The 20,861-nt window shown below is 52.6% G+C and overlaps 1 protein-coding gene and 1 long non-coding RNA gene across 4 annotated transcripts in view; one reads left to right on the forward strand and one right to left on the reverse strand.

The window, feature by feature from the left end:
• The window catches only part of NEURL1 (neuralized E3 ubiquitin protein ligase 1), a 114,482-nt gene extending 102,267 nt beyond the window's left edge, over positions 1-12,215 (forward strand). For all 3 annotated transcript variants that reach the window (XM_077748432.1, XM_077748430.1, XM_077748431.1), the window contains exons 4-6: positions 5,175-5,864; positions 9,211-9,357; positions 9,832-12,215. In XM_077748432.1, coding sequence (XP_077604558.1) covers positions 5,175-5,864; positions 9,211-9,357; positions 9,832-10,070 — 1,076 coding nt within the window. In that variant the 3' untranslated portion in view covers positions 10,071-12,215. The remainder of the gene's footprint in view (positions 1-5,174; positions 5,865-9,210; positions 9,358-9,831) is intronic.
• A 975-nt stretch (positions 12,216-13,190) lies between these two features.
• LOC144218475 (uncharacterized) lies at positions 13,191-20,826 on the reverse strand. The gene is made up of 2 exons (XR_013331170.1): positions 20,229-20,826; positions 13,191-19,734 (listed from the first exon to the last, which is right to left on the reverse strand). It is a non-coding gene; the product is annotated as an uncharacterized LOC144218475 (long non-coding RNA).
• Positions 20,827-20,861: the final 35 nt, after the last annotated feature.

Raw genomic sequence — 20,861 nt, forward strand, 5'->3', positions numbered from 1 at the left:
TTAAAAAAAAAAAAAAAAGTTTGAGAACCACTAGACCAGATTCTCTCTATGTCTAAGATCCTCTGGCCTGAAGATTCCATACATCTTAGAATCTGTGATTCCAAGTGTTTCTGGGACATTCTACTCTTCCCTCCATGAGCCTCAAAAAGTATTTGTTTCTCCTAGCTTTCGTGTGGTTGGGTTTATATGGTGAGGGTGGAGGCGGGTGTGGGTTTCGGGGCATTGCCTAGAGGGGTGGAGAAACCCCTAACCCGTCCAAGCCATGTACCCGCCCTCCGGGCTCCTTCCCCTGCCCCATGCCAGATGCTGACCAGCAGAAGGATGTTTATAGAGACAGTAAATGGGCTGGCAGCGCCTTCTAAACAGGGGCCGGCAGATACCCGCCAGCCGGCCGGCTGATGCAGGCCGACCCATGGTTAAAGATTATCTAGTGCTCTGGAAGTGAGAATCCAAACAAACAAGACTCTTGGGCTGACAGCAGGCCTGGCTTCAAAGGAGCCCCTTGCCTGCCCTGGAGGGCCCCTGCCCCAGCGCCCTGGCCCTGCTCTGGTTGCCCCGCACTGGCTGGCTACCCGTGGGAGGGCCCGGCGGGTCTCTGGCCAGAGCTGGCCCCGGAACCCTCAGCCTGGCCCCTCCATTCCTTCTCTCCCATCCTTTCTCCCCACTGGCCCTGCGCAGACTGTTCTCCAGGCATTTACTAGAACAGTCTCCCCACTGAGTGCCTCTCACTTCTGTCTGTCCACACTCTGGTCCTTCAGGGCCCAGGTCAAATCTTGTTTCTTTGAGATGCTGTCCCTGACCCACTGAGACAGGAAGGAGGGCCTCAGCCTCAGCTGGAGAGCGTTATCCTAAGAGGGATATTTATCCTAAAGAAGAGAAGGCTCAGAGAGGGTGCAAGGAGTGGTGAGAGGACACGAATGGAGCCCTGCAAGGAGAGCTTTGCGAACAGTTATGGTTGTTCAGAGATAGGGGACAGATAGCCTTGGGATGTGGTGAGCTGCTTGTCCCCGGGGGCATTCTACTCAAGGCTGGGTGAGAACTTGGCAGAGAGACGGATTTCCTCTGGAGACGCTGAGAATTTTGTAACAAAATTGTATTGGAATATTTTCATGCCTCCAAGCTTTGATCCTCCCACAGCTTACGGGCTCCCTGGGACCCAGGTCCTGACTTCTTCTGTCTCTAACCACTGCCTGGGGCTGGGCACACAGTGGGTCAGTGCCACCTTGAGGGGAGGAAACCCCCTGTCCGGGCCTTGCTGCCCTTGCAGGGCAGGTCATTTCTGCTCTGGCCCGAAGTATCTGCAGGGCCACCGCTAGGCACCAGATTAGGCAGGAGCTGAAGATGGACAAATTCCTTCCTGAAAGATGGGACTCAGAGAGGGGAGCCAGCTTAACAGCTTCTCCTGTGGCCTTGAGCCGCCCCTCCTCCTGCCATAAACACCTCCAAAGTGGGCAGCCGTGTGTCCCAGGCATGGATTACATAACTTGTTGCTTTCAAACGGGCCACCCCACTGCTTGGGTTTACAGGTAGCCCATCTACTTTTTCCGAGCCGTAACCCGGGGCTGAGGCTGGCCCCAGGGTGCTCTCCTGTGACTTTGGGGGCCAGGACCCTCCCTTGGCCTCTGACTCGATGTCAGCCCAGTCAGCTCTGACCTTTGCTGTCCCTTGTGCGGAGGCCACCTGACCAGCTCCTCCATCTCCAGTGTCATCTATTTCAGGGCCCGGCACAGCTGGGCACACTGAGGGGATGGCTATTTTGGAGCTTGCTGGCGGCCCGCAGCTGCTCCTGACCCCGAGGGGCGGCCGAGCGGGGAGAGGAGACATACTTGGGCTGGGCACTGGCCCCGGGGATTCCATTTTTAGCTGTTTCCCAGCATCTCCTGTACCTTTTTCTCCCTACTCGTCCAAGATCTCAGGCAAGGGCCATAGGGTTTATTTTCCTGTTCGTTCTCCTCTCCCTCATACCCCCAGTTCCCACTGTTTCTCCTTCCTTCTCTTCTTTTTTCTCTAATGTCCACTTTGTACCTTCTCCTTTCTGGTCTTTAGTCAGTGATGTCATTCATGACTGGTAGAAAGTCCTTCCTTACGGTTCAGAAGGTTAACTGCCTAAGTGCAGGTGGACCTAACTTTGATTGACAAAACTCAACCTGAGTCAGTACTAGTACCCAAGGTCATCAAGTACCCAGGTCCCAGGGCCTTCCCACTTTACCTCTGATCCCTGCAACATCATCACAAGGCAGGTATTATCACCCTTGTTCTCTAGGTGAGTCATCTGAGGCTGGGAGAGAAGTTGCTTCCCTACTGGCTATCATTCAAGTGCTGGACTGGATGGTTAAACCCAGGCCTGTGTCACCCCAAATCCCACTTTCTTCTGAGCCACGGGGCATGAAAATGATAGTAACAGTGGTTTGTATTAACCTAATGATTATTATGTGCCAGGTACTCTACTAGGTAGAGTATGGTACTATGTACCTCCTGCATTTCAACTTTACAGCATCCCTTCTGAGGGGAGTATTGGGATACAGATTTTATACATATCAGTACCTGTGCTGATTTTACAGCTGGGGAAGAGAGGCCCAGAGAGGTCAAGCTTTTTATCTAAGTTTTCCTGGCCAGGAAGTGGGAGAGCCAGGATTTGAACCCAGGCTAATGACTTCAAAATCCTTACGCTTAACTGTGTCCTAGCCTGCCTCCATGTTGATGGATTTGGGCTGCTAAAGCATCTGAGATACTGTTAGGTTGCTCTATTGGAAGTATAGCGTAAATATCAAGGGAGGTGATGGCCATACTGTGCCTTGAGCTGGTCAGAGAACATCTGGAGTCTGGTTCTGTTCATCGTCTAAGAGGTGGGCAGGTGTGCAGTGAGTCTGAATATTCCCAGAGGAGAGTGACAGAAGCTGAGAGAAGTTAAGTAAATTAATCCAGGATCTTGGATACAGGGAGGTAGATGTCAGTTTAAGAGAAAAAAACGCTTTCTTAGAGTAGCTCAACAATGGCAATGGATAGTCTGCGAGGCCCGGGAGTGGGCATGTTCAAGTACAGAAGGACTCCTGAAGGGGCAGAGCTCAGGGGAGCTCACACCACGGGCTCTGGGCCGACTGTTCTGAGTGTGTGTAGGATGGGGTGGGGAGAGGAGTGTCGGGGTGCACGTGTGTGTGGGCTTCTTTGACAGTCTTATTTCTGTAGGGTCTGGCTGGGAATCTCTGAGCCGTTTGTTTTTTAGTCACCCTGTACCTTCTTCTCCATCTCCAGCCCTGGAGTTCTGTAGGGCCAGTGCCTGGAATCCCAGAGAGGTCAGAAGCAGGGGCTGTTCCCAGGGGTCCAGGCCAGCCCACAGCCTGTCTCAGGTCCACACTGCTGTCTCTCAGGCCTCCCCCTCCTGTTTGGGCCTCCTTGCCTCTGCCTCTCTGCAGCCCCCAGCCTCTCTGCACTGTCGCTGTCACAGAGTCAATTCCCTGGAATAATCACATTTTCCGGTTGGCTCCCTCCTTCTTGCCAGGCACGATGCTGGGAAATCCCAACCAGCAAGGCCCCATGAGGCTACTACTGCAGAGAGGCAGGGGACTTGCGGGGGGAGGGCCCAGCACCCTCTCCTTGCCCAGGCCCAAACAAGGCTGTTTCTGGAAGGGGCAGTGGGGGCTGGGGGAGAACAAAAACAAGGAGGCTTTAGAGACTGTGTCCAGATTGAGCTGGAGCTGAATTCTGACCTCAGCTGCCCACACAAGTCCAGTCCGTCCAGCTTTGCTCCCACACTGAACACCCCAGCCATCCTTACCCAGGTCCTGGAGAGAAAGCACCTCCCTTTGGGAGATTCAGAGAAAAGGCTCTCAGGGAGGAATTGGCCCATGCTGTGGTCTACAGTGGCACTAGCCAAGACTGGGGACTTTGACTCCCACATAAGGGATTCAATAAACAAGGGTTGGGGGGTCCTGAAAGCAAAGAATGTGGTGTCAGGAGTTAGACAGAACTTGCTTCAATTTCAGATCTGCCCCTTGGTGCCGGTCACATCACATCTCTGAGTTTTATCTCCATAACGGGAGCACTAACAGAGGATGTTTTAAGGATGAAACGCAGGGGTAATTCATCGTGCATAGTGACTTTTATTATAAATTACAGGACTCCATAAAGAGGGACATAATATAGCCATTAAAAAATATGATGGTGTTGGAAACATGGTTATTGGCATGGAAAGGTGTTCAGGACACAGTAAGTGGAAAAGCTAGTTTTGAAAAGGAAATCTGTATAGCAGGGTTCTTAGCCTGGAGTCCATGCCCATGGATGGCTTTATGGGATTCACAGATGCCCTGAAATTATCCAGACTTTAGGAAGAACGTACATTTTTCTGAGGTGATAGGTGAAAGTTACCACATTTTCAAAGGGATTTGTTACCCATTAAAGGTTAAAAACTACTGGAGTTTATATAGCATGATTCAATTTTCATATTAAAAAGTAAGAATATATGGGGGGTGGGAAGCTGGAAGGTCCTTATCCAAATATTGAGTATTTTTCTCTGGATGGCGGGCTGAGAGGTGATCATTTTTTCTTTTGCTGAGCTGTCTTTTCTACAAAATACAGTCTGTCTTACTTGTATGATTGAAAAGAGAAAGGGGTTGATTTCCCTTTTGAAAGTAAGTCACTTCCAAAAGGAAATCTGGATAAATTTACTGAAGTTCTCTCCACCTCAGTGTCCTTCTGCGGCAATGCTAAGCTCAAAAGGGAATTGTAAGGATAAGCTGAGACAATTTATGAAAAGAGGAGTTCTGGGGAAGGGGAATCCCTCTGACCTTCCGAAGGGTAGGACGTCAGCAGTGCATTCAGCAAGTATTTACTGCTTGTCGTCTGAAGTGCTTAGCGCAGTTCTAGCTGCTGGGGATCAAAAGGGAGGGCCTGGGAGCTAATAATAATAATAATAGTAATTTTTACAAGCGCACCATTTAGAATGTTTTTATTCCTTCCAGCCTTGACCCTTTGCTTTAACAAACAGATGTCCTGCAGGACTTTGTTTCAGACTCCTTAGCCTAGGTCCGAAGCCTGTCCCATGCCGCTAACAATGCGGTCGGTAATTCGTGGTGCGTGCTGGAAAGGCTGGCGGGAGGCAGTGGGCAGGCGAGGGGGGCTGGCCCCGAGTGGCCCATGTGACGGTCGCCCTGTCTCTCCCCCTCCCCCGGCCGCAGACAGCGAGCTGGTGCTCCCGGACTGCCTGCGGCCCCGCTCCTTCACCGCCCTGCGGCGGCCGTCGCTGCGGCGCGACGCCGACGAGGCGCGCCTCTCCGTGAGCCTGTGCGACCTCAACTTGCCGGGCGCCGAGGGCGATGAGGCCACGCCGGCCGCCGGCTGCCCCATCCCGCAGAACTCGCTCAACTCGCAGCACAGCCATGCGCTGCCGGCGCAGCTCGACGGCGACCTTCGCTTCCACGCGCTGCGCGCCGGCGCGCACGTCCGGATCCTAGACGAGCAGACGGTGGCGCGCCTGGAGCACGGGCGCGACGAGCGCGCGCTCGTCTTCACCAGCCGGCCTGTGCGCGTGGCCGAGACCATCTTCGTCAAGGTCACGCGCTCAGGCGGCGTGCGACCCGGCGCGCTCTCCTTCGGCGTCACCACGTGCGACCCCGGCACGCTAAGGCCAGCAGACCTGCCCTTCAGCCCCGAGGCCCTGGTGGACCGCAAGGAATTTTGGGCCGTGTGCCGCGTGCCGGGGCCCCTGCACAGCGGCGACATCCTGGGCCTGGTGGTCAACGCCGACGGGGAGCTGCACCTCAGCCACAACGGCGCCGCGGCGGGCATGCAGCTGTGCGTGGACGCCTCGCAGCCGCTCTGGATGCTCTTCGGCCTGCACGGGGCCGTCACGCAGATCCGCATCCTCGGTGAGTGCCTCCCCTGATGGCCCCTCCGACAGATCCACTTCAGCCCCGTGCCTTTCTTGGAGATTGGGGCCCTTCCAGGCAGGGGGAAGGAATAGAGGGCCAGCTCGCCCCGCCTCACTGCTTCACTGGCGCAGAAGTGAGCTCTGGGCGGCTCTACGTCTGCTAGGCCCTTGTCCCTAAATCTCACCGGACACATCTTGGGGGTGGGGAGTAAAGTGTGGATCACCGAGTTTCCCAGAGTCCGATTAACCCGTGTCCGCATTGATACATCAACAGCCTGGAGACACACATCTCAGTGGCCATTTAAAAATGACAAAAAAGGTTTCCACCAGCAGTTAAGTTTGAGGCTGAGTTTCCATTTTTCCAAAAGGGGAATAAAAGCCTCTGCCTCTTAAGAGGTAAGAAAAAGAGTTTGATATGTCGGTAGCCAGATGTCTGTCCAGGACGGTGCCTGGATTGGGAGCCTATGGGGAATCCAAGAATAGGGCCTTGGAGGAAATGGGGTGGCAGAGGTCTGGGAATTTCATTCCTGGCTTTGAAAGGATGGAGTCTGAATGGACTGGTGGATGTGGACTTGAGAGAGGCCTGTTTCTTGGAGTGTTCTGTGGGATAGGCGTCTGTTGAAAATGAGTCCCTTGGGTGAAAAAATTAGGAAAATACTAAGTTGAGAAAAAGTAGAGGATTCTTTATTGTAGAACTCAGAGCCTTTATTAAGTTTATTTTGAGAGACAGAGAGAGAATGGGGGAGGGGCAGAGAGGGGGGAGAGAAAATCCCAAGCAGGCTCTGAGCTGCTAGCACAGAGCCCCATATGGGGCTCGATCCTACAAACTGTGAGGTCATGACTGGAGCCAAAATCGAGAGTCAGACACCTAACTGACTGAGCCACCCAGGCACCCCTCTCAGAGCATTTAATATGCAATATGAATCTTTAAGGAAGAGGAGGTGGTGGTTATAGGGTACAGCTTTATCTAAACTAATTTGACCAAAAATCTTCCCCCTCGTGCCCCTCCCCCCACAACCCATCTCCAGGGACCTCTGTTTCCCCCCCCCCACCGAGTGGGCAGGTATTGATACTGTGCAAGAGCTGGCCTGCCAACCAGCTGCAGTAGACGGGGTTAGTTCCACTGGATTAACTAGCAGGACCTACTAAGGTGCAGATTTTTGAATCGCAGCTGCAGAGATTTTGATTCTGTACACCTTAGACATCTGAATTTTTTTTTTAAGCCAAGTTTGTTTAGATATGTTTGGAGACCTCAGGGCTTCATAGCCCCAGCCTAGACCTCACACCAGGAGGCTTTGTAGACAGGATAACATGTGTGTATGAATGTGTATTATGGTCTAAAATTGGTATGTCTGGGTATAGGCACACATGAGTAACTAAATGCATGTGTATTTGTATGTATAATGCTGTTGGTGATTATGAATGTGTTAGAGTTTGTGAAATCAGATAAAGTAAGTGGGGATTTCCTACTTTGGAAAGAGACCAAATGAAGATGGAGTGAAAAATAAATTTGAAAAGGAATTAAAAGAATGAGGCTGAGATGCCAACAGGTTAGGACTGAGGGAAGATAAATCAGGAAGGAATGAAAAGAAATCAGGCTAGATGAAAAGACACCAGGATGGAAAGAAGTTGGGGTGAAAACTCAGGATGGAATAAAAAGAAATCAGACTGGGGTACAGAAAAAAATCAGGCTGAGGTATAAAGATACTTGGCTACATTCACTGGGAGACAGTACTCCTCACATGAAGGAAATTACATAAGATACTTTCTTACCTCAGCACCATCTAATAATAGATAAGTAGCTTTCTGATGAGACTTCTGTTCCCCAAAGAGGCTTACTAGACACAGGAGAAGCTTAAAAAAAAAAATCAGGACTTAAATGTCCCGAGAGGTCAGTGGGCCAAGGTGGGGGTTTAAGAATAATCATCCAGATATATGCTAAATGATATATGCTAAAGACAGTGCTTCTGGGTGGTAGGAGAACGGGGAATCTCAGTCAGCAAATTGGTGTTTGGGGATCCTGATGGAACTGCAAAGAAAAGCCAGTGATGGTATGTGAAGGGTAACGACTTTACAGAGGAGTGCTCTGCTTTGTGAATGGCCTAAGTGAACTGAGAATGGAGGAATATTTCCTTTACTCCAGAACTATAGCCAATTTCATACCCAGTGATCAAACATGAGAAACATTCTCATTAAAGTCAGCAATATGATAGGGATGCCTTACAGTATTGTTCCGAAAATGGTAGCCAGTGCAATAAGGCAAGAAAAGCAAATAGGAGGTGTGAATTTCTGAAAGAAGATGATAATTACCTTGAAGACTATTAACACTAAGAGAAACCCTGTGGATATCTAATGAATATTCTTAGAAATGGTGACTGTTAAGTGGATTAGAACACATAATAATAGAGATGATCTCACTGCACATTTAGGTGCAGGGCAATATGTTAGAGCCTGTGGGAGAGTCACGGGTGAATACGATTTCCTGCTCTCGGGAAGCTCATAGTTCAACTGGGAAAACAAAGCTGCATTCCTGGGCAAAGGACAAATGCTACCCCACTCTATGTGGTTGTTTGGTCCCATGTATGTGGTGTGTGTGGCTGGTCAGTGGTAAATAAAGTAATGTGGTTGGGGGAGGGGTGGTCAGAGCTCCCCAGAGGAGAGGAGGTTTGCAGACAGCTCCAAGGGGCTCCCTGGACAGTTAGCTCTTTGTGGGCAATGGCTCTGTCTGTCTCGTTCTCAGTGTTATGTTTACACAGTTGATGGTGCCTGGTAGGACTTGTTGAAGGGACGAGCAGGGGAGGGAAGGAAGAGAAGAGGAAGGTGAGGAGAGGTGTTGAAGAGGGAGAGAAGGAAGGGAGGGGAGGAAGGAAGGAGAGAGAGTACAGCCCAGAACAGGCTTGGGAGATGGTGAAGGGCATTTCAAAGGTGCTTATGCAGAGGAGAAGGTGGGTGATGTCTAGGGACAGTGACCGAGAAAATACAGGGCTTGGAAAGGGAGGGTCAGGCTAGGGCTGGAAGGGCCACACTAGGTGGGAGGAGGGGGACTTTGTTTTCTGGGAAGCCTTGAAGGTGAGGATGCATGGGGAGGGTGGAGGTGGGGTTCTCAGCAGAGCTCTTGTTTGGAGACTGCTGATGTATTAACAGCGGAGTTTGGAGGTGGAAACAGAGCTGGGGCAGGGTGCCAGGCCGGCTTGCGGAATCCTGCCCTGAGCCTGCGCAGTGGTTGGGTTTTGTGGCCAGGCCGTCACCACTTTCTTTCTTGGGGACCTCCTGGAGGAGCGGAGACTTGAGCTTTCTCCCGGGAGGCCTCTCAGCTGCTAGAGTCCCTCCCTCCCCTTCTGCAGGCTCCACCATCCTGGCAGAGCGGGGCATCCCGTCACTCTCCTGCTCCCCTGCCTCCACACCAACCTCGCCCAGTGCCCTGGGCAGCCGCCTCTCCGACCCCTTGCTCAGCACGTGCAGCTCTGGACCCCTGGGCAGCTCTGCTGGCGGTAAGTAGGCTGGCTGCTCCGGGGCCGTGAGCAGACTCCCCACCCCAAGACCCCCGGCTGAGGCAGGCATGCAGCCTGTGTGTCAGAGGTGGGCCCTGGAGGAGCTGGAGATAGGCTCAGTGAGCCCTTGTTGGGTGGTGATTTCCGGGGTGAATCTCTTCCTGTCCCCCAGCTGGACACCTTTTTCCAAAGCACTTTATAGCACACAGGGAAGGCTGAAGGATAGCTCAAGAGGGACCTGCCTTAAAAGGTTCTGGGCCCCTTACCTTTCTCTTTCCCTTCTCTCACCGCCTCATGGGCACCCTGGCCCATATCTAGTGCCCCCTAGTGCCCAGGGAGGGGGTTGTCAGGGTAAACAGGCAGACGCCAATAAAGGATTGGGAGACGAGGGACCGGTACCAGAGGGCTCTCTTCCCATGAGCGTGGGGCCAGACTGGGCCCTGTCCCCACTGACTGGTGTCCCCTTGTTCCCAGGGACAGCCCCCAACTCGCCAGTGAGCCTGCCTGAGTCACCAGTGACCCCAGGCACAGGACAGTGGAGTGATGAGTGCACCATTTGCTATGAGCATGCGGTGGACACCGTCATCTACACATGTGGCCACATGTGCCTCTGCTATGCCTGTGGCCTGCGCCTCAAGAAGGCTTTGCACGCCTGCTGCCCCATCTGCCGTCGCCCCATCAAGGACATTATCAAGACCTACCGCAGCTCTTAGCCCATTGTGGCGCCCCACCCTGTGCGCCTGCTGCCTCAGACTTTGGCCCCACGCCAGCCGGGGGGGCAAGCCAACAGGGCCCCTTCTCCTCACTGATTTTGGAAACGCTTTCCTCTTCTTCATTAAACATGGGAAACTGAGGCCCTCAAAGGTTTGGGAAGAAAGAAGGTATGGGGCAGGGAGGTGAGGGGCAGAAGCAAACTGCCTGGCGGAAGCGAAGGGGAGGGGAGGGGAGGAGTCCACTCTCTCCCTTTCTCTTCTCTGTAGCCAGCTCTTTCCTGCATGCTGAGGAGCTAAGTTGGGGGGGATCTCAGCCTGTCCTAATCCTTCCCCATCTGGGGCAGATTGGTAGGAAGTCTAGCCCATGTAAGAGTTAGGAAACATGTCCCTGCCTCCAGGAAGATGTGTCCCTAAGCCAGGGCATTCAGAGTATGGCCTGGACTTCAGTCTCCATTTGTTCTCTCAGCCAGCTGCCCTTGAGCAGTGTACAACCTGCCCAACAGCAGCCCTAGGCAGGCAGCCCCTGAGCTGCTGCCTTACTCTCTGAGCTGTACCCACCTTCTCCATCCTGTCTTCCCTACCCCTCAGGCCTGGCAGCCAGGGGTGAGGAGGCAGTGGATACCTCTCATCCGGGGCAGGCTGCAGCAGGCTTTAAGTTCTGGGTCCCTGACCCTGGGCCCTGGCTGAGATTCAGAGGGCCCCTTCCTGGCCATAGCCTTTCTGTCCCAGTCATCTCACCAGCTGCTGCCACCCAGGAGCAGCCTCTCGGTGTGAGCTGGAGAATGGGGTCTGTCCTCGGCCAGGCTAAGGGTAGGTTTGCATCTGCTGTGACGTAGCCTCCCAGATCTCAGTACTGTCCTAGGCCTGGCTGATACTCAAAGAAGCTGTAGCACCCCTAGGAGAGGCCAGGGCCCTGGGTTAGGGGTAGGGGTAGGATCTCCTGGGGTAAAACCAGCCTTTTTCCTTATTTTTATTTATTTATTTATTTGGTTTGTAGGTTGGTTTTTTTATGGGGGGGGGGTGAGTTGCCATCCTCTGAACCCCTAGAAATGCTGCCCTGTGTGTGGAGTGCCCAGTGAGAAAGCACTGCAGAGGCAGTCCTCACAGTCTTCCCCAGGCTCCCGCCCAAAGTCCATACCAGCTCTGCTTACCATGAATTAGAACTCCAAAAAAAAGGGCTGAATTAGGAGGCCTTCTTTCAAATTGTGTCTATTTTACAGAGAGACATACTGAGCCTCCCCAATGTCCTAGGGCTGGTGGATCACCCAGCACCACGAAGTGCCCTTCTCTGGGCTGTGGCAGGGTGATCAAAATTGGCTTGAATCCATCAGGAGGCCCAGGAGCTCCTCTTTCCATGAAGACATAAAAAGTTCTGGAAGGGCTGAAGGAGGGGAGCCCAGCTTGGGCCAGAGAACAGGGCTGGGGAAGCCTACTCATAGTAAGGGCAGCAAGGCCGTTCTTAGGCTCCCCTGCCCCAGGAAAGATGAGGGAAGGGGCCTCTGGGTCATTTCTGGTTCTGGGGTGAAGATGTGTCCCCCACCCCTGCGGTTAGCCTTGCCTTCCCTACTCTGATAGGTGATGGGCCGCGGCCCAATCTGAGTCTTGGCCTAGTCTCCCCTCAGCCTCCCAACCCTCTGCCCCCTCCGATGGCTTTTACATCCATCAGAGACTGCTTTCCCTGTGGCTGGCAGAGTATGGGATTCTAGACCTGGCCACTGGGCAGCTGTGTGGCCCTCGCCCCTCAGCCTCAGCGTGTGACTCTTGGGAATTCTTTGGGGAAGGGCTGCTAGAGTGGTGGGTGGGACAGCACTGGGGGGTGAGGACACCAGGCTGGGACTTTGTGCCTGCCTTGCAGCGGGCTTCTAGAAGTCATGGTTCCACTGTGGGTCTCTATTCCCCAGGCACTGACCCCGGAGACCCCTTCTGTGGGAGTAGGGTGGGGTGGGCCAGATGGTGGCCCCCTCCAGTCCGGAGTCTCATCTCAGAGGCAAGGAAAGGTCTTATGTGCAGGGGCTGCGTGGCCTGAGGTTTGGGGAGAGGAAGCCATCTGTACCACTGTCTCTGTTAGTGCTGGGATAGTTGCTGCCTCCTTTGTGAACTTGGGTCGCTGTGATTGTGAATAAAGGTGATTTCGTACCAGCCTGAGGGCTGTACTGTGCTGTGTGGAGGGCTGGGGAGTGGGGGAGGGAGGGGTGTGGGTGAAGGTGAAGGGTCAGGTGTCCTGGATATGGGGGGGAGTCAACAATTAGGAAAGACTCCCTGTAAACGGGGGACTGAAGCATGACTTGGGGCTTGGACAGCAGGGGCCCAGCATGCCAGGTGAGACCTGTAATTTGAAAGGGAGAAGCCTCTGCCCTTTGGTGGCCTCAAGTCCCTGGGCCTGTGAGGAGCAGTGTTTACTGGGGCAGGCCCATGAGGCCTGCTCCGCTTTCTGGTAAGGCTGAGGTGGGCCCAAACCTGGCCCCAAACCCTAGTGGGGTGGCACTGCCACCTAGGGGCTGATGGGAAGATGACAGGCCCTTCATGTGGGTCAGGAGCGGGGGTGATGATACCAAATGGGTGACAGTTGGATAGCAGGGGAGGCCTCTGGCCAGGGACCTTTAGAGAAAGCTTCCAGATGTGCTGGGTACATCTGGCTGGCTACAGAAGCCAGGAGTGGTGGCATGGCTGTGGGCACAAGGTGGCAGTCCTCACCTGGTACGGCGGGGACTCAGCACATGGCAGGCCTGCCTTCCTGCCCTCTCTTCCAGGAGGGGGCTCTGGCTCCTACACCGGGATGGCCCAGCCCTGTTTCCTGGAGCCCAGCAAAAGTAGGGGAGGGGCAGGGGCTTGAAGCTGAGAGGCCAGCTAGGCCTGCTGGCTGTGGACCTTCGGCCCCAGGGTCTGCAGTGCTCTCCCTCAAAGCCTTGGCCACTTCCCAGAAAGCCTCCTGATGGTGGGGGAGGGAGGAAAAGCTGGAGTTTGAGTCTCACCCACAAAGGTGGCAACTTACCTGCCTCACCCTGCCCTTCAGTATCCTCAGAGGGCCCCGGGCCCTGCAGTTCATGCTGCATTCTGGATAAGGTGGCTTTTGCCATTCAGCTGGATGGCTTTTCTGATGACAGGGAGAATTAAGAGTGATTCTGTTCAGTTAAAAAGGCCAAAAACTTTATTTAGTTTTCAGGGAAATACAAGATGCATGTAAACATAAACAAAATACAAAACAAAACAACCCAAATCTTACAGTCTAGAAGCATGCCAAGACAGAGTATTTTCTGCAGACCAAAGAGTCCCGTCAACAGTGATAAAGGACACCTGGAAAGTGGCAGGCCGAGGGGCTGGATCCCTTCCCCAAGGACACTGCATTTTTGTGATGAGAACAATTAAAAAAAATCCCACTATTAAAAATATTAGAGACATGGAGATAGTTTAGCACCACCATTGATCCTGGAAATTTTTTTGCACTCACACTGACTGCACTGAATACAAATGTTCTTTTCTTCAGTTTCTCTGCTGAGGGCAGAAGAAGGCACAACCTTCTCCTGACCCCACAGAGCCCTCTAAGAGCTGGGAGGGGTTAAATGGAGACCATGAAGAATCCCCCAAAGTCCTGGAGCCCCAGAGACACCCAGCAGGTCACGCGCAACCATGCAGTCCACAAACCACACTTCGAGGACCTGCCACTCACATCTTCTCTCGGAAGTCACCTTCCTGCAGACCTCTCAGTCATATTGTCAGGGAAACCCTTTTCCCGGCTTGTGTCCCGGATTCAAAGAAAACTTGTTGCAGAGAACAAGTTGCAGATCCAAGAATGGTGGCTGTTTGCCCTCCCTTCTCTGAAGTAAGCGCTTATGGAAATATGCCTTGGCCCGAGGCCACTGAACATGGAAGGGCACATCCATGGATGAGTGTGCACTGCACCCTGTCTTCTAAGTCACACCTGCGAGGCAGGCTCAGCAGACCTAGTAGCCATAGGTAACATTAGAGAGACTCACAAATTACTGGTGTTAACAGAAAAAGAAATGAGGCCGCCTTCCTCCCAGACCTGCTTGTTAGTGTCTAGACCCTGAGGTTCCAGTTTGGGGGAGTGGTGGGTCCTTCCTGTACAACCCATTATGGTCACTGGTCTCTAACCAATTTGAGCAATTTTGAGAGGCTAGCTCCGGATTGGACAAAGGGATGTGGGCAAAACCAGCTGGGAACCTGGGAGATGGATGAATGTTCTCGAGTCAGAGCCTCCAAACTCAAAGACTGGTTTGTTGCTGGCGACTTCCTGTCTTCACTAGGTCAATCAGTGACTGTTCATTAAGAACGTGCTGGGGACCCAGTCTGTGGCCCAGCTAGTAGCAGTTTCCTTGGGCCAGCTTCTTCTGTGGCCAAATCTTAGGGCTTTTCCAACCTGCTCTGACTGGACTCTTGGATAATGAATCAGTAAATTCCCTTTGTACCTGTTCTCTTCCTCCTGAAACACTCAGAATTGACTTCTTCCTTCTTTCGAATGAAGACTAAACTCCAGACTCCAAACTCTCTCAGCCTTCTCACACTTTTCCCTTTCTGCCTAGAAGACATCCTCTTCTGGAAGCCACCTTCCCAGAAGGGACGGTAAGCCCCAGTCACTCCAGACATGCACACACTCATCTCACCAACGTGCCTCTCACTTGCCTCCAACATGCTCGAGCCATCCTTCTGCTTTAAAACCATTTTCTCGCATGTTCTCTCCCTGCCCCTCGCCCCCTGAGGTCCAGCCCATTAGGCAGGGTGGAACTGGGAACAAAGGAGGGACCTTCAGCTCAGAAACCATCCTCTAAGGCCACTGAGTTCTAGGACTGGGATGGGAGAGGGGACTGATTGTCAATGTCAAGTGCAAACCCAAGATTAAAAAGATAGGATTGGGGAAGGGAGATTGCATGGTAACCCCAACCTTATAGGCAGGTTGGGATCAAGGTCTTAGAAGGTAGAGCCCTCTACCCAGTCTATAAGCACCAAAGAACCCAACTTGTGGCTGCAGACCCATGTACACAGGACAAAACAGGAGGGCAGCTAAAATTAATGGGGCTGTTTTTCCTGAAACCAGGTTACTGTAGGTCAGTAACCTCATCCTGTCGCGGTCTCTGGTCATAGAACTGAGAACCACTGAAGCTGCCCGAAACAGGGATCATGACTTAGGCAAAAAAGCTCAGTAAGGTCAAGGGGGAGCCCTCACACCGCTCCTATGACGTGTCTACTTGGGGCTTGCAGCCTGGTGCAAGTGCATATGCAGGTCTGCTGACTTTACCAGGAGCGTGCTCTCGCCCCAGCAGCCTGCCCACCCTCACCCGCAGCTCTTACCATCAGGAACTCCCTCCCACGGTGATGCTATGCATGGCAGTGGGCGGGGTCAGCCTGCTAGACGGCTCATTTGCAGGTGGTGACCAGTTCAACCATCTCAGCACTTCCACACCCAGTGACTTCTCTCATCCACATCTTCATTTTGGAGCCCGGGATGATGGCCTAGGCTGCTTCTGTTAGATCTGTTAATGCCAGTGTGAAGTTTCCAACAAAATAATAAAATAATTACCAAAAAAAAAAAAAAAAAAAAATTCCAAAAAAAAAAAAAAATAGAGACACATTGCACTCTCCAGCCAGAATTACATGTGTGAATAACACACACTTGCTGCCAGAAGCTGAGAGTCCCGTGGGGCCTGCCCAATGCCAAGGACTTGTAGAATGGAGACAGCTTGCCCGGTATTTGTTCTCTAACCCCGTGTTATCTAGTTCAAGTGGGATATTACCAACACTCACACGTGTGTGCTCATGCACACACACATGCACACGCGCACACACACACACACTCCCTCTCAACACACAAGCCCTCAAAAAAGTGAGGGAATCTTAATTCTTTAAGATTAAGAATTAAGCAATGTGGGTGGTTCTCTTTCCAGAGAGCTCTGCATCGAGATTCTCAAAGATTGGACATACAGATGTGTATACTCCAAGGAGAGACACCCACACACAGGGGCAGGGTCCCACTCCGGGCACGCAGACCCATGTTTGTACAGGAATATTCACCAAACAGAGGGGTTGGAGCAGCAAGCATACAGTACTGGAGACGGAGGGGACAAGCCAGGAGGACGTCCCCAGAGCCCTAAAGGACACTGAGGGCTTGGACCCAGAGGCTTCCCATCCTGCTGCTTTCTCTACCAGTGCCAAGTAAGGAGGAGGCCGGCTTGGTACCTGTTGTGGGGAGGTGTCTACAAAGACCTAAGCAGGCCCCTCGACACTTCCCTGAGGCCCTCTGGGAACCGCTGGGTGTCGAGCAAGAGGCGGGGCTCACTCCTCAGGCTGAAGTCATTGAGATGATGGGTGGCCCCAGCTCAGCACCAGGCCTAGCTGCAGGCTTGTGGGAATTGGTGTCTCACTGGGGCATGTAGGGCTCAAGGCACCCACATCCCCCAGAAAGGACTGGGTTACATCTAGGGTTCCTGCCCATAAACTGAACTGAGGTTACACAGTTTTAGAAAGACTCAAACATACATCAAAAAGATCATGGCCCAAACATCAGGAGATGGGGGTGAGAGAGGGCTACTGGGAGTGAGTTTTAGGACAGGTCTTTCTGGGCAGCTGGCTGAAAAACAACGGAAATGAAAACAAGGGACTGTTCCCGGATGTCCTTGCTCTGCTCCGAGGGCCGGGGCCCTGCAAGGTCAAGAGCCCCATGCCGTGTCCTTAAATCCCTTTTGCGTGGATAACACCCAACAAAAAAAGGGACTGCCCTCTGGTAGGGACCCCTGCCATCCTGCCAGGAAGGGCGGGGGATAAAAGATCAATACCCAGAAGGTCACCTGTCTGGTCCACAGCTACAACTCCTTCTAGCAGTCTTGCCTCCTCTTATCGACGGACGGGCCACCGGGTCTCCTGCCACTGTCCCAACAAGCCCTGGCATCCCTCTTGATAATATTGCACTTTTCCTGTCTCTCAGATTGTTTTCATTTTCGATTGAGAATGCAAAGTATTTGGAGGGATAGGGGAAGTGAGTAACCTTAAAGAAATAATATATTAGTTAAATACAAAAAAAAAAAAAACCACACAGGAAAGGTAGGGGCTACTTTCTCTTTTTTCCTTAAATCAAAACAAACTACCAAACCAAGGGCTAAAACTTAAATAGTTCTACGCCTACTCTGCAAATACTAGTAATATGAAAATAATGCTCAACCGAAATTCCCTTGTCTTTCTTCCTTAGACGATACAAGTAGTAACATGCCTTGCTGAGGAAAGCGATGGATATAAATGCCAGTAAAATATGCTGCTCTAACATCTGAAAGTGATTAAAACGATTCTATATAATGCCTTCGTCAAGATGGAGACTCGAGAGTAAGAAAGAGAAGCCTCTGGGGTCAGGCGAGGGGTGGAGGGCCGAGGCTGGCGAGGCAGGGCCTGGGTACAGCCAGGGGCACTTGGTGCACTCGCCATTCAGAGTTGCCCCTTCCGGCCCCCTCCTGGTCCCTGGGGGGCCCCTGGCCTAGTGGCAACAGCGTGGCAGGGCCAGGTAGCCCAGCCAGGCCCGCTGTTTCAAAGTGGGAGAGAGATGAAGACATTTTTTCCCCTTGTAATGAAAGAAAAAAGTCTTTAAACTGAAAGAAAAAAGCACCAAGGGATGCATCTTCGGGCATTATACAAACCTCAATAATGACCTCAGAAGGGCTCATTAGGATTAAAGGTGCAGTATACAGCAATACAACGCCATTTCACATTTTCAATCGCAACTAATGGAAAACTGGGTTTGGACACTGCTGAGATTTCTTTTTTTTTTTTTTTTTTTCCTTTTTTAGTCCGATCTGGTTTTCCTCCAGATGGGTCGGAGCCACAGGCCCCTCCCTCCTCCACCTGCTGCGGTACCCTCCAACATCACAAAGCAGCTCAGTAGCTCTAGGGAAAAGTCTCCTTGCCTTAGGTGGGGCTCAGGAGTCCAGGGGCACGAGGCCTGGCATCCCCTGGCCATGTCTGAGAGGGACTGGCATGCACCCTTCTTGCTTCAAGTATTAATATTCTCTTTGGGTTTGCAGGGTTTGTGCTGTGTTGAGTCAGGGAGTGATGGTGAGGGGGTGAGGTGCGAAGATGGGGCATGGCAATCCCGGTTCACTGCCTAAATCTACATGCTGTCACCAGGTGGCAGCATTCCCCACTTTTCCTAGATGCCTGAGCGACTCCCAGCCATCCTTAGGGGGCGGGATGTCACAATGTAAACATGATGACCACACGAGAAACTCCACTGGGGGTGGGAAGGAGAGCAAGGACTAATGCAGTGGGGTGGTCCACCATCAACTAGCTACGTGATTTCGGGAAAGTAATTTCCTGTCCTTGGGCTGCAGTTAACAAGAGGGGATGGGATGGAGTGACTGTCAAGGCCACTTATAATGACTATTATTTAGAGCACTGGGGACGAAGGAGAGAGGTCTTGGGGGAGTGTGGGCAGTGTGGGCCTCACCGGTGCCAGAGGGCCCCATGGGGCAGTGCAGACAGTGAGGAAGGGCGGGGAAGGGCAGGCTCTGGGGGACACTGTGGTCCAGTCCAACTGAGATGCTCTGTGCTTCTTGGCACATGTGTCCTGCATGCCCTCCTGGCCTGGCTGGCACGTTACTGACTGAACTGGCTCAGTGCAGACACTGGAGGAGCGAGGCCGCCGGGGCCCCCCCCCGGAAGACAGCTACATGGAAGGTCCTTTCACCCAATAGTCACTCTACTTTTAAATTTTTATTTTAAATAACCATAAATTACTTTTTTTTCTTTTAATAAATATGTGCTGCTTAAAAATGAGAAAAGTATATACTGCATCTTTAAGGAATGCACTTTGCTCTCTGGGTTTCTTTCCATTCCACCTTATTAAAGTGCATTAATTAACAAATAATGAACCACTTCTTTATCATTATTGTTCAAATAAGTCCAAATAACATTAATATGAAGACACTAAACCACTACCATTAGTACTGCAACCTAGCAGATTAACTCAATATCCTACTCTATTTAATACTGTCCAGCAGAAGAAAATAACTGATTTCAATATTAAACTCACAAACAAAACAAAAGGCAACAAAACCTCACCACAGCCCTTCAACAAAGAACAGGAGCAGTTTGCTGTAGCTGCCAGGCGGAGGGAGGGAGGAGGTGGGGGGAGCCCCAGGCAAGGCCTAAGGGGGTCAAGGGGGTGGGTGGGATATGGAAGGTTTGAGACACAGGGTCCCATGCTGATCTTCGGGCAACATACACTGCCTGGGTGGGGGGCAGGGGTAGAGGGAGGCCTCTCCTCCTCGGTGGAAATCGCCAACCCTCAGTCCAGGCCTCTGGCAGCTGAGTTGGTGGCTGTGAAGCCCGATCTGTCCACAATCAAAGGCACGTGTGGAATTCCACTCCCAGCCAAGGGGGAGTCCTGGGGGAAGCCAAGGCTTCCAGAGGGTCCCCTCTGAAATGTCAACGATTCAAAGACACAACCCAAAGTTGACAGGGACTTTATTCTCTCCTCTCTTCACGGGGCGCTGCCCCTTGGGAAGACCAGGTCGGCACCCTGGCCCGGGGTCCTCCATCTTTTCAGGTACCTGTGGCATCACACGTAGGCAGGGGATGGCTGGTGGTGGGTGCCAGCCAGGGTCCCCTCAGCCCTCGGCGGGGGCGATCAGTGCTTCTCCATAGTTCACACATAAGGGTTCTGGTCCTGCCCAGGCGGGAGAACATATGCAGAATGGGGGTCACCCAGCAGCCTGAGAGCTACGTTCTCTCCTGGATGACCCCCTCCTCCCTCCTGGGGAGGGTCCTGCCCCACTGAGATGTCTCTGCTTTGCCATGTCTGGGACTGGGACTTCAGCCCCCAGACCCCCTGGCAGGCGCCGCGCTAGGGTACCGTCCGCAACAGTGGAAACCAAACGAAAGGACTTTGGCTTGTGGAGGGAAAGAAAGTTAAAGCCAAAAACCACCAACCTCCCTGCAGAAGGACAACAGAAAAGCCCCATCCACTACTCGTTCTGTCCCCCATGAGGCCGACCGCCCTTGGGCCCCCAAACAACCCCTAAAATAAGACCAAAACCCAAGGCCTGACATAGAAGCCCCAAATCAATAAACCTCTCCCAAAACATGCAAAAGAATTGCCCACCCAGAAATCCCCAAAACAAAGTCTGTGCAGATGGTGAAGAGACTGACGGCTGCACCCACCCTCTCTGTAAACTCCGGGTTGGTGGTCTTCTGTGGGGCGCCCTGGGCAGGGCAGACTCTTCTCAAGGCAAGGGAACAGCGACAGGTAAGAAAGGTGGTCCTTGCTGGCACCTGGGGAACTTCTTTTTCTTCAACTGACACTGACAGTGGCCTGGCGGGGGACTGGCTGACCTCCCAGGAGATGCCTCCAAGCCCCAGAACTGGTGGGGTCTTTTACCACACGCACCCGAGGCAGGTGGTGGCAATTCCTGGGAAACCAGCACGATTTGCAAACACAAGGACCACCTCCGATGGCAAGGTGCCAGGAGCAGAAACCAGGCTGGGCGGGGGGCAGTGCACGAGAGGTCCCTTCGACCACATCTTTTCCAGATTTGCAGCCAAGGCACAATTGGAATTTCTCACATGGCCTGTCCCAAATGGTGCCAGGTTCATCAGCCAAATCACCGAGGTGCCCACGTAGGGCTCAGCTTTCTTGCCTCCGGTCCCAGGCCTGCTGCTCCCTTCCCTGCTCAGTGTGGGGCCCCGCCGAACCTTACCTGCCAGCTGGGGGACAGCCTGGAGGGGAGCATCTCTGAGGTCACGCATTCTGCAGGGTTTAACGTTGTCNACCCCTCCCATTTTGCTTTTCCCCTT

Source organism: Crocuta crocuta, unplaced genomic scaffold (genome assembly GCF_008692635.1).
Source record: "Crocuta crocuta isolate KB4526 unplaced genomic scaffold, BGI_CrCroc_1.0 scaffold619, whole genome shotgun sequence".
Classification (NCBI taxonomy): Eukaryota; Metazoa; Chordata; class Mammalia; order Carnivora; family Hyaenidae; genus Crocuta; species Crocuta crocuta.